The 12,858-nt window shown below is 37.0% G+C and overlaps 1 protein-coding gene across 1 annotated transcript; it reads right to left on the bottom strand.

The window, feature by feature from the left end:
- Nucleotides 1-933: 933 nt before the first annotated feature.
- rdh8a (retinol dehydrogenase 8a) lies at nt 934-12,433 on the bottom strand. The gene is made up of 6 exons (XM_084424992.1): nt 12,108-12,433; nt 7,817-7,978; nt 6,360-6,539; nt 6,053-6,146; nt 1,854-2,037; nt 934-1,710 (listed from the first exon to the last, which is right to left on the bottom strand). The coding sequence occupies exons 1-6, from the start codon at nt 12,217-12,219 to the stop codon at nt 1,483-1,485; spliced, it is 960 nt and encodes a 319-aa protein (XP_084281118.1). The 5' UTR covers nt 12,220-12,433; the 3' UTR covers nt 934-1,482.
- Nucleotides 12,434-12,858: the final 425 nt, after the last annotated feature.

Genomic DNA, 12,858 nt, shown 5'->3' on the forward strand with positions numbered 1-12,858 from the left:
AACATTGACTTTGGGACGATGAAACCAGAAGTGCTAAAATGCTAACTCACTTCCACATTTTTGGCCTACAAAGAAAGTGATGTCATACCTGCACCACTCTATTGGATGCGCACTTCTGAATCCCGCCGGAAGTTGATGGTCATCCAAGTAATTTTTCTCTACTGTTTTATGAATACTGTGAATTCGGACATACTACTCTTTTTACACTCTGTTTTTTGCCTACTTTATTGTAGTTTCTCAATCGGAAGGCTGCATCCTAGTAAGGCTGCATATCTAGACTGCCACGTCATCGATACCGTCCCATTTTGAAGGATCCTTGGAATGCGGCCTTGTTTCTCGTCCTCCATTTGTCTTTCGTAGGATGCATCAAATGTAAACGAATCAATTACCTACAATTCTTAACACACATTCCAATTCAATCACTTTATATTCAGTTAATATAAATATATTTAATATAAAGTGTTTATATAAAAGTAAATTTAATAGTATTTTTGTACTTGACCGTGGGGGCAGAAAACCTAATTACAAAGACATGCGCACTTACTAGACTGTCTCATTCTAGCGTTCGGTGCTGAGAGGAAGTCTAGCATAGGAGCCTTAGAAGGATTGGACTAGAAAGGACACAGATCGAACTAGGATACAGCTTCCCAATTGAGAAGCACCCATAGTAATGACAGCACAGATCTCAGACTATTCCTCTGAGTGCTATTTCTTTACTCCGCTAATGTACTCTGTCGCCCTCTGCTGGATAAAATGAGAATGCCTGGCAAGTCTGTCCTTGGCTAATGTTGAGTATCCTGAGGCCACAACAGTAATGTGGTTAAGGCAGTTCCACTCTGTTGAGTGGTGTATTCAGTGTTTAGGTTTTTCTTAATTAAAGGAGCAGACTTAAGGTAAATGAATCTGGCACGAGAAAAAAAGTAACAGCAGTTTGAACAAGAAAAGACGACAAGTGAAAACTACACTTTAATACGCTTCCAGCCTTGAGCAAAACGATCACATTACATCGTTATTTAAGTTCAAAATCAGCACATCTTTAAATAAAGCTTTAAGACCACCTAAATGTTCAAGTTAATTCAAATAATAAACATAGACTTAGCTTATAAAAGGAGAGAAATAGATTTGAAACAGATAAGACATCAAAGACATTTCCATGTACGTCATTAGTACGAATAAAGGCAGCTATGTGATTATTTTTCACTTGATTGTGAACATGTTCTGTTCATTTTTACAGACTAAAATGCTTCGTAATTCACAATCATGGAATAGCATAACCTACCTACTCCTTTAAAACATCTGTTGCTAGCATTAATACAACAATACATGCGCATGTTTTGAAAATCCAAATCTGCCTTTTTTATAATGTGTTTTAATGTGGAATACTCATTTGAGGTATTGTATTCTGCTTGTTGCATTGAGTTGTGTCCTATTCTGCTGTAAACTGAGGGAAGTGTGAGTGTGTGCGTCTCAATGCTGCCCTCTTCAGTCAGGAGAAATGGTGCGTCTGCGCAGACAGTTGCACGTCAGGCATTTGAGGATGCTCATGGTAATGTGCATAAGCGAGCCAAAGTTAAAGAGCAGGTTGTAAAAGGTGTGCACTGAAAGTCCTCCGGTCTCATCCGCGTATTTCATGGCCACAATGGGCGTGTAGAGGTTGTTGGTCAGATTCCGGAATCGAGGTCGGCTGGATTCAATCACTTTCTTGGTGCACTGGAACAGAAAATGACAAAAATGCATGGAGATTTAAAAGAATGCAAAGCTTTAATGGGCAACGTAAGCAAATTGGAGCTAATCGTTTTCAATGCAATGAATTCATAAGGTTAATATGTGTGCAGTCAAACGGTGGCACATACTTTAGCGATGTCATCAGGTCTTTGTCCCAATGCCTCAAAGATATCGATGGATGATGGAATGTACACATCCTTGAAGTATCTGACAGTGTCTGCGTCTGCTCCAGGATATTCCATCTTGGCCACTTCTTGCATCATCTTGGTTTCAAACTCTGTATGCACTGGGCCTGGTTCGATCATAGACAGTCTGGGAGTACAGAGGGAATGTTATGGTACATTACAACTGAAGCACTCTTTCATGCCAACAAGATGGACTATAAGAAGCCTGTTTACTCCAAGTCTGATGAGTACAACAGTTGTTTTAGTGCCATGTTAAAAAAAATTGATACATTTTCTAGAATAAAGTAATAATTTTGCGCATAAAGTACCCTGCTGACCAAGACAATATTCACATGCCTCTACATATAGGCTGAGATATTTCCAGTACTTCTGCTGTAATTATGACAAAGCTGCTTGATTTAAAACTTTTTTTATTAACAGAAACTGTAAGCATTGATATATTAAATTAATTAACTCAACACTTTTTGTGTGTTCTTGGTTGAGAACTGCATTATTCTAACTTTAAGGCTAAAGAGTTACCCTCAAAATGTTATGATTTCATTCTCAAATTTTTTTTTTTGCTGGGGAAACAAATCCGGTTTCATTTGATATTTCACTTTGATATTTCACTGATAGTTTCATTGTTTTGGTTTTAAACCAAAGTTCCTTTAAAGTTCCAAGAGGTCCTGTCTCTATATTTCCTTCGCAGCGGAGGTCTGCACAATACTTTTTTGAAAGCCATAGTGATTTGTAAAAGAAAAAATCCTAAACACTCAAAATAGTAATCAAAGATGAGAATCCAGGGCCCCAAGAGCCAAAGCAGTGATGTCTTTTACCAATATAATTTTTTATTTTTTTACATTTTCACACCTATGTGTATGGCACAGAAGGTACGTTTACATGTTAGTTTATCTCTTAAGAACAGTGTGGGCCATTTTTACATTTTGCTTCAACTAATAATCTACTAAAAACAATGTGCATAATCTATACTCAAAACTCTCATAATGAGCACACAAAGTTAACTAGTAATTTCAAAGTTTTTTGTCTTCCTTTGCCATCTCTAAATAATTCTCTAAATTATAACAGTGTTTATTATGAAATGCTTTTAATATGCTTTTTAATAAGGCTAAATGTATGAGGAAAAAAACAAACAAAACGTCTACAGGCGCCACGCGTTATCTTGTCACAAACCTGGTTTAGTCAAACGGTCGGAGTCATCTGTATGACAGATAACAATAATTGTATTTTCTGCACTCGTTTTCTGCAGCGTTTTAGCAAAATAATCTATTTTGCTGCTCATGGTGTTTCTGCTACTGTTGTTAAAATAACCATGTCATCTGCAGCTCTTAATGTTGCGCTTTACGTATTTAGCGGGAGAGAGATGCAACGCGCAAGGAGCGGAAAGGACTTGAATGAAGCTTGCTTGGCTCCAGATAAAAATAGCTTTTTGAAGCTATTGAAGCGTGAAAAATTGGTCCCATTTTATATTAAGTGGCTTTAAGCACTATGGACTTACATTGAAATTAATAATTTGATACAATGGACTTATTGTGTACAGGGGAATGAGGAAAACATTTCTGGATTTTTCTTCTAACAATGGACTTCACTGGTTACCATCGGTTTTAAGTCCAAATCAATGCAGTTTCAAAAGTCTTTGAAGTGTTTAAACGGGCTGTACGCGATCACAGCTGAAGAAGAGGTTGTTATCTAGCGAAACGATAGGTCATTTTAATTTTTTTAAAATAATTTATAGACTTTTTACCTTCAATAGTTCGGATTGAGCTGATCAACAAACGGACAGGGAACTACGTCATCACGTTGAAAGGTCACGCCAGCGCCGGCAGTACTATTTGAACTACTATTCATATTCATCAGAATGTTATTCATATACTATTCATATTCATATTCACTGAATACTATTACTATATATATGTAATAGCAAACAATACTATTTGAACTATCCTCCTACGTACGGTCGCATTGTAAACAGTGGGGCGGTACTTCCGCCGGCGCCGGCGTGACCTTTCAACGTGATGACGTAGTTCCCTGTCCGTTTGTTGATCAGCTCAATCCGAACTATTGAAGGTAAAAAGTCTATAAATTATTATTATTTTTTTTTATGACCTATCGTTTCGCTAGATAACAACCTCTTCTTCAGATGTGATCACTTCAGACTTTTGAAACTGCATTGATTTGGACTTAAAAACGATGGTAACCGATGAAGTCCATTGTTCGAAGAAAAATCCAGAAATGTTTTCCTCAAAAAACATAATTTCTCTCCCACTGAGGAAAGAAAGACATGGATATCTTGGATGGCATTGGGGTGAGTAAATTATTAGGAAATTTTCATTTTAGGGTGAACTAATCCTTTAAACCCAATTAATATAAAGTGTGACCCTTTAAACTGTAGAAACGGTAAAATGGCGCAATTATGTCTCGTGGTCCGCATGGAACCAAGCCGGGGTCCGCAACCGAACTGTGGTTCGCCATTTGAATACCACTGCTTTAAAGGGAGCTTAACTTGCATGACTAAAATAGCTTCCCGAGAGGCGTTTCAAAGATGGCCGCGGAGTGAAATGACTTGCCTTAAAGGGATAGTTCAGCCAAAATGAAAATTTGCTGGTAATTTAATCACTCTCAGGCCAAAATGTAGGTGACTTTTTTCTTTTTAGCTCAAAACGTGGTCCTTGGTAATTCATTTCGGTTTCAGCTAAAAATCCTCTTTACATTTCTACTGAAGAAAAAAATACACCAACATCTTGGATGGCCTGAGGGTGAGTAAATTACCAGCAAATTTTCATTTTGGCTGAACTACCCCTTTAAGGCAAGTCATTTTCACTCCGCGGCCATCTTTGAAACGCCTCTCGGGAAGCTATTTTAGTCATGCAAGTGCAGCTCCTATCTCTTTGAATGGGAAAACACCAAATTCTCTAAAGCTGTTGTCGTGGAAATTTTAAACTGTATATTAAACTAACCATGTTTCTAACATCTAACCTTATTAACATCTAACATTGGAACAGGATGTACTGTACGAAACCAATGGAAAACTTGTGTCTTTGACTATGTGCGTATGTATGTAAAAATAACTTAGTTTTGGGAAATGAAACTAGACAGTCTGTTAGAATCTTGTGATTACAGATGAAGTCACCACAAGATCAGAGTTTGCTTTACCTAGTAACATAGGGGTTTGCATATGAAGAACCAATCAGATAGTGGGGAAATTATGTAATGCAGCCTGACATTATGTCATACCTCTATACTATAAAAACTGTTGTATATGTGTTTTACGGTGGAATGTCTCAATGGAATTTGTCTGAGATCCTCCGGCCTTGATTCTTCTTGGGAGAGTTCTCTGAGAACTGCTCGAAGACTCTCCCGGCCGTTATTAAAGCATTTAGAGGACATTTGCTGAAAGTCTGTCTGTTAATTTCTACTGCGCAGCAGGTCAGTTTAGGGAATCAAGTAGGTTAGGTTAGTAGACTCGGCCAGTTGTCGACTGAAGACGCAAGAGCTGGAGTATAAAGGTTATTAAGTGTCGATTTGTAGACGCTCTGTGTCGACGCAACAGTTTTATTTTAGATAGTCAGGTTAAAGGAAATTCCTTTACACTGTTCACCAAACTTAAGATTAAATTTCATATTTGAAATCACCAACGCAATATGTCAACTGTGTCATACATTTTGTTTCTAAACACTCAAATCTGAGTGGCTGAGGCCAAGTTGGTCAGATTCCAACCCAATTCATATAAGCCCAATTCACATAACACTGACAGGTCGTCGGGTTTTGTCGGATCAGTGTGCTGTTGGCGTCTGTTGAACAAGCTGAATCGGATTTAGAAAATCTGAAAAGTGACGAGCTGTAATCTGGTGACTGTCAGCTTTGGCCTGCTTCTGTCGGTGGAGTGTAAATTTGGCATATAAGCGCCCATCTCAGAACACTGACTTTTGCAACTGGAGCTTCTTACTTTTTCCAATTGGCGATTGGCTCTTTTATTTAGAAGGCGGGACTTATTCCGCCATATTGCGCGTTGCACTTTCTCCCATTCATAGTAATATGAGTGCATTGCCTTTGCATATCTAAAGTCTTTTGTTTTCTTCAAGTTTTGCAGAAACTTCAAACTTAATGTCAATAGGCCCTCAACCATAAGACTTCAAATCACTTACTTGACATTAAACTTCAGCAGCTGCACAGCCATACTCTCACAGAAGCCCTCTATGGCGAACTTAGAGGCCGTGTAGACATCATTGAAAACCACACCTGCAGATGAGTCCAATAGAGATATATTCAGTGATAATGTAATTTGGTCTGCTGCCCTCCTAATGTGGCTCAAACCATGTGTGGTATTTCTTTCCGTCATAATGCTCTACAGCTAAGTGCATAACTCTGAATGGCTCTATTGTTGATAAGACTGTCAAGCATTCAGCTGTGTGACACAGAAGGTTTCAGTCAGGCTTGGTGTGTCTGTCTTACCCTGCAGGCCCATTACGCTGCTCATGACGATAATGTGGCCGTCTCGCCTCTTCTTCATGTCTGGCATGACCTCTTTTATCATGCGCACAGTTCCGAAGAAGTTGGTCTCAAACACTTTCTTCATCTCATCCATACTGATGCTCTCCACAGGTCCCAGCAAACCCACTCCTGCATTATTAACTGGAAAATCAGACAGGAAACATGGGTGGTTATGGACTTGACTGGTCCCTGAGGCCCTAGGCAGGTATTTATCTATTGTGAGCAGCACTTATTCAACACGTGCTTATTATAGTTTCTAGCAAACTCATGTCTCTGGTCATTGTAGTACTTAATCTGGTCAGTTTGTGTAACGCCAATCCAAGCCTAAACCAAATCCTATTAAACTAAGTCTGAACTACTAAGTCTGTACAGTCAAATAGGATTTGGTGCATGTGTGTGGGTTTTTTTTAGTAGTCATGTGATGCGTTTATACAACAGGTGTGTTGTCAAGAATAGCAACAGGTAGTGAACCCTTGTAAAAAAAGAAGTGCACTTAATTGTAATAGTGAATTTGTAGTGTACCTTAAATCTTAAAAGTATATCATATATATCTTTAATATTTATAAACACGGTAATTGCAGATAATATAAAAATGAAACAATGAAATAAAAGGCCACACATTCATGGTGTTTCTAAACACAAAGCACACTTTTAAAAGTGCACTTTGTAAAAAAGGTCAAGTATTACTTTAAAGAACATTTTAGATCATGTTTTAATATTTTTTAGTCGTGCTTTAAAGAAGTACACTTATTTTGATGTGTTGACTAACATACTAAAGTACTTGATTATAATTTTAACTGTAATGTGTTATTTAATATTACTTTTAAAGGTAATATATTATATATACAAATGTGTAATTACAAATATATTTAAATACATGACATATAAGGTTCAATAGAAATGACATTTGAAGTATATTTTAGTTTACTGCTTGCTTGTACATTCGGCAATACACTTTAACCATATAGAAGTATAAATTACAAGATGTACTAAAGTAAAAAAAAGCACTCTTAAGTTCAGCTAAATGCTTATAATCTAAATTTGAACTATAATACACTTTCATTTATTTGCGATTAACACGTGCCCGGAAATATTACTCAAAATAACCACTCATTTTAAAAGTATGTTAAAGTGTACTTCTTTTGCACAAGGAAATGCTTGTCTTTATGGACACGTTTAGGATGTAAAAGCATGTTAAATGATTCCCTTAGCAAACAGTTTGATGTTAGCAAGCCAAGGACAGTTGGCCTGCTAACTTGCACATATTTCCAGTAGACTTTTTGCTCTTTTCACAACCTCAAATCTGATCCTGCTGCATATAACTTGCAGTTTGAACAGCCCATCTAAAAAAAAAAAAAAATCAGATTTCCCCTACGGTGTGAACAAAGCCAATGAGGTCAAAGGCATCCTGCACTCACTGAGAATGTCGATGTGGCGGTCCTTTACACTGTCAATACACTGCCTGACCGAGTCATCACTACACACATCCAGTGCCAGCAGTGTCAGGGTCTTGCCGTACACGTCACCCGCTGCTTCCACCAGCTGGTCCTTCTTTTTCAGGTTTCTCATAGTGGCAATAACTTCAAGACAAGTGACAGAGAACAAGCATGTCATCAACAAAGCAGTAATCACTCTAATATCTACAAGGGGTCTCACTGAGAGGTTTTAGTGGCTTTGTTCTGAAATCAGCACAGGAGATTGCAGTTTGATTGAATTTGGTCCCTTTCATGATATATATATGCTGACCCAAACAAAACACTCAGTGTAATCAGTGGTGTGTGTTGCTTAATTAAACTGTGGCTGAAAGATAAGCTGAAGAGATTAACATTTTAATGCACTTTGCACTTTGAACGCACGAGGGACGCTGACCTAAATCAAGCGCCCATCCCAGATTTAATAATAAGCTCGCTGAACATTTTTCATCTGAAATAATCAGTTTTATCTTTATGAAAACATTATCCAGTCCACTCTAATGTCAGTGATCAGCTGTGCTGGCAAGTTCTACATGAAAAGCAAAGCAATTATTATTTTTTTCATATTTTTGGTCGATATGATTCACTGTTCTTCATGGGTGGAATCTTCCTAACGCTAAACCTGAACAATTCCTTGCAATTCTCAAGAATTGTTTCGTTTTTTTTGTTCTGTGCACACTGAATCCTTTTAATGCACCAACTCTCTATATTTATTTATCAAAAACTATTATAAAGAAATGCACTACCATTCAAAAGTTTGGGGTCAGTATAATCGTTTTTTTTTTTGTTTTTGTTTTTTATTAATACTTTTATTCAGCAAGGCTGTATTAAATTGATCAAAAATGACAGTAAAGGCATTGTTGTATAATAATATTTCAAATAAGTGCTGTTTTTATGAACAGAATGATTTCATATCAGAATGATTTCTGAAGAATCATGTAAATCTGAAGACTGGAGTGATGATGCTAAAACATTCAGATTTGATCACAGAAATAAATTATTATTTAAAATTCTATTAACACAGAAAAAACAGTAATTTTAAATTGTAATAATATTTCACAGTATTACTGTTTTTACTGTATTTTCGATCAAATAAGACTTTCAAATTTTTTTTTGAAAAATCTGATCGACCCCAAACTTCTAAATGGTAGTATATATATATATACAGTATATATACAGTACTGTGCAAAAGTCTTAGGCATGTAAATGCAAAAAAATGGTTTTAAGTCAGTTATTTATATATTTTGCTGTAGTGTGTCAGTAGGAAATATCAGTTTACATTTCCAAACATTCTTTTTGCCATTAATTGTAATAACCCAGTGAGATTTCTGTATGCACAAGGAGTCTGACAACAGCCGGTATGATCTGATCTTCCATCATCGAGTCCGTCTGTGATTACATGAAGAAACAGAATATTAAATATTGTTGGGGGATATTAACATGCCTAAGACTTTTGCACAGTACTGTATATTTTTCTAAATTGTAGTGTATATTTATATATTTTTTTTCTTCTTTTCTTTAAAAAAAAAATCAGTTTCTATATTTTCAGTTTATTTTTCTCATTTCTTTTCTAGCCTGTACTTCTCTGAACAATCGCTTTGTTGTATTCCTCATTTGTAAGTCAAATGCTAAATGAATACAGACAATTTTCAACTTCAACGTTTACAATCATAGGCTTACTTTTCGTCTTTGACAATGATATACATTAATTTAGAGATTTGATTTACAGATAAGGTCAAGGAGCCTCCGTAGCTTTTTTTAAACGTCATCCATTCAGTCTGTCAACAGACATCATCCCTGATCAGTCAAAGCCCAGCTGCTGTTGAAAAGTACCAGTAAACATGCGGAGACCATAATGCATCTGTAGGGTGATGATGATGATGGAGAGACACAGCTGCTGGGAAATCTGCATTCCTGTCTTCTCAAACTAGATTTCACTTGTATATAAAGAATAAGCTGTACTTGATGAGAGGAGAACTTAATTCTTACGACACACAAGGCATGTGGGGCCAAACCAGGCCACAACATAAATGTGTTTACGAGAACAACCGCCTCATTGTTAAAGCTGTTGTTTTAAGACTTGAGGCCGATTAAACATTCTTGAATGAGCCACCCTCAATTATAATTGGATTTTTTATTATTTTTTTGGCTTCTTTGAAGTTGGCATATATCACTGCTCCTCATTATAACCAGAACCAATTGGAAAAGGATTTTATTTTTCTTTCGGAAAAATCCACTGTTGCAATGCTCTTAGAATGGGAACAAAGTTAAAATGGAATTCATTTAAAAGATGAAAAAGAATGAAAGATGGTTTCCTTTTAACTTCTTCATTTCAACTTTCTTAAAAGCTTGACAACCCTTTCGTGTTGTAAAACAAGGGGTTAGTAGCAATACTGCAGGAGGTCCACCAATCTTAAAATACACTGCCCGGACAAAAAAAAGTCGCTGTTTGGATTTAAAAAGGCAAATGCTTAAGAGACTGGATCATTATTGCAATGATTATTATGTTTCTAGCATGTTACTATATGTTTGGTATCAGTTCTTCTAACCCTAATTGTTAAAATGTGTAGCTTTTCATTTCTTTAACAACCATGGAAAACACATCACATGTATTTCCATCAAGAGGTGCATACATTTTTGGTCAAGATCTTGTATTGACAATGCAAGAGTCCATCACTCTGTAAAGTCTCCTCCAGAACATCCCAAAGACTTCCAATGAATTTAAAGTCTAGACTCAGAGGAGCCAATTCATGTGTGAAAATGATTCTTCATGCTTCCTCACAACCATTATTACACAATTTGATCCTGATGAATCATTGTCATCCTGGAATATGGCCATGATGTGTCTTCCTACATGGTTGTTTAAGAAATGAAAAGCTAAACACTTCATCAATTAGGGTTAAGAAACTATAACATGATAGAAACATAATAATCACTGCAATAATGATCCAATCATAGACTCTTAAGCATTTGCCTATTTAAATCCAAACAGCGACTTTTATTTTTTGTTTTGACCGGGCAGTGTATTTAAAAATGTGTTCAAATCAAATCAAATCAAATCAAATCACAAATAAATGTATATATAACTTTAACTAAATCTAGAAGCGAAGTTTCATTGTCTTGCCCACATTAAATGCATTAAAATGTAATATAATGACTCATCAATGTTTACAGTAAGCATCATAAGTAAAGGGATAGTTCACCCAAAAATGAAAATACTGTTGTCATTTACTCACCAAACCTGTTGTTCCAAACCTCTATGAGTTTACAAAAGAAGATAATTATTTTGAAGAATGTCGGTAACTGAACAGTTGATGGACCCCATTGACTTCCATAGAATGGAGAAAAAAATACTATGAAAGTCAATGGGGTCCATCAACTGTTTGGTTACCAACATTCTTCAAAATACCTTCTTTTTTTGTTCAGCAGAAGAAAGGAATTCATACAGGTTTGGAACAACTTGAGGGTGAGTAAATAATGACTTTTTTAAAAAAAAATTTAATGGAAACTATCCCTTTAATGTGCTACTATACACATGTCATTATAGGCCAGGCTTCATCTCTCAATCCACCAAGGGTCTGAAAAAGGTTGAAGACCCCCGGCGCACACCAATTTGATTGACATTAATGAGTCTCTAGATGTAGCCGAGTAGGAGATAACAAATGTCCAATGGTTTTGCCCTGCTCAGAGTGCAGATGAAGTCTTCAGAAGACCCTCGCTTTAGAGCCCTCAACTTGTACAGGTCTCAAACTTTGTCCCTCTCCCAACACTCATTCCAGTGTGTGAACTATTGGCGCATTAGACACGGCACTAAACCAGGGCAGCGGTCTACAATTCACAGCCATAAAGAGAGCTTTGTACTGGAGAAGTCACTTGAAAGAGAACTGGCAGTCTCTTTATGATCTCCGCCTGGCAAGCGGTATCCTCGCGGAGCCGTACCCTGGAAACTGCGCTTTCACATGATAATAAAGACCCTTTGGGCTCAACTAGAGAAAAGTGAATGTAGTCTATAATCTTGCGGTTCGGATGAAGAGACAAACTAATGCGAAAATGTACAGCGCGTTATGTCATAAAAATACCCAACAGCTGCGTTTACAAAGTAAGACATAGGCTATCGGCTAGAAGCGTGTAAACTTCTAACAGCCTATCTACAACTTCTGAAACACGTTTAAACGAAAACCCCAAACGTTCTATAGACGCGTGAACGCTGAATTAGAACGCAAATGAGCGCGTTTACCATGGTAACGCTTGTGTTCGTCTCTGGCCAGCAGCACGGCGATCCTCAGTCCGATCCCAGAGGAGCAGCCGGTGATCAGCACCACTTTCTGCTCGCCACCGCCACTCGCCATGGCAACTCCTGTCAGTCTCAGCTGGATCAGAGGACTTGAACAAACTTAAAGCGGATAACGCAACCCGGCGCTCATGTGAGCGGGTTATGCGGTCACATGGCAGACAGAAAATCGTTAACGCGCATCAGCGTTTACTGTACTGCTTTGAAAAACAAACAGATTAACGCAGTGAGATGCATCGCGGGCTGTGGGCGCAAAGGGGAGAGAGGTGTGTGTTTGGGGAGGGGACTTGGGTATGAGGCGAGGGAAAATAAATACACTCAATCAACAATCAATTACAAGTAAACAAGTTTAATTGAGTTAATGTTAAAAGTTAGTCTGTGAGCATGGCTTTAAAATAATGATTGTACAACAAAACATACATACATATATATATATATATATAAATCCTTATATAGGTCTATTATATTATAGCCTATAACACTTTATTTTAAGGTGACGTTTACTATTGTAGTAACAGTAAATTATGTAGGCCTATAATTATTGTAACTTATGGTAACACTTTATTTTAAGGTAGCGTAGGCCTACTTACACGTTACTACATGTTCTTACTATAGAAATAACAGTAAATTATGCATAAATAGAAGTAACTAACCAAGCTTGCCACCTGCTGGTAAAGCTTAATACAACACATGCAGC

Source organism: Rutilus rutilus, assembly GCF_951802725.1.
Source record: "Rutilus rutilus genome assembly, chromosome: 1".
In the NCBI taxonomy this organism is placed as follows: domain Eukaryota; kingdom Metazoa; phylum Chordata; class Actinopteri; order Cypriniformes; family Leuciscidae; genus Rutilus; species Rutilus rutilus.

Bases quoted from the DNA above. Each gene is read 5' to 3' on its own strand.
- rdh8a (XM_084424992.1), bottom strand. From the start codon at position 12,219: ATGGCGAGTGGCGGTGGCGAGCAGAAAGTGGTGCTGATCACCGGCTGC. The intron at 2,038-6,052 runs GTAAGTGATTTG...CTGTACTCCCAG, and splicing joins CTGCTGAAGTTTAATGTCAA to ACTGTCTATGATCGAACCAG. The intron at 1,711-1,853 runs GTATGTGCCACC...TTTCTGTTCCAG, and splicing joins GACCTGATGACATCGCTAAA to TGCACCAAGAAAGTGATTGA.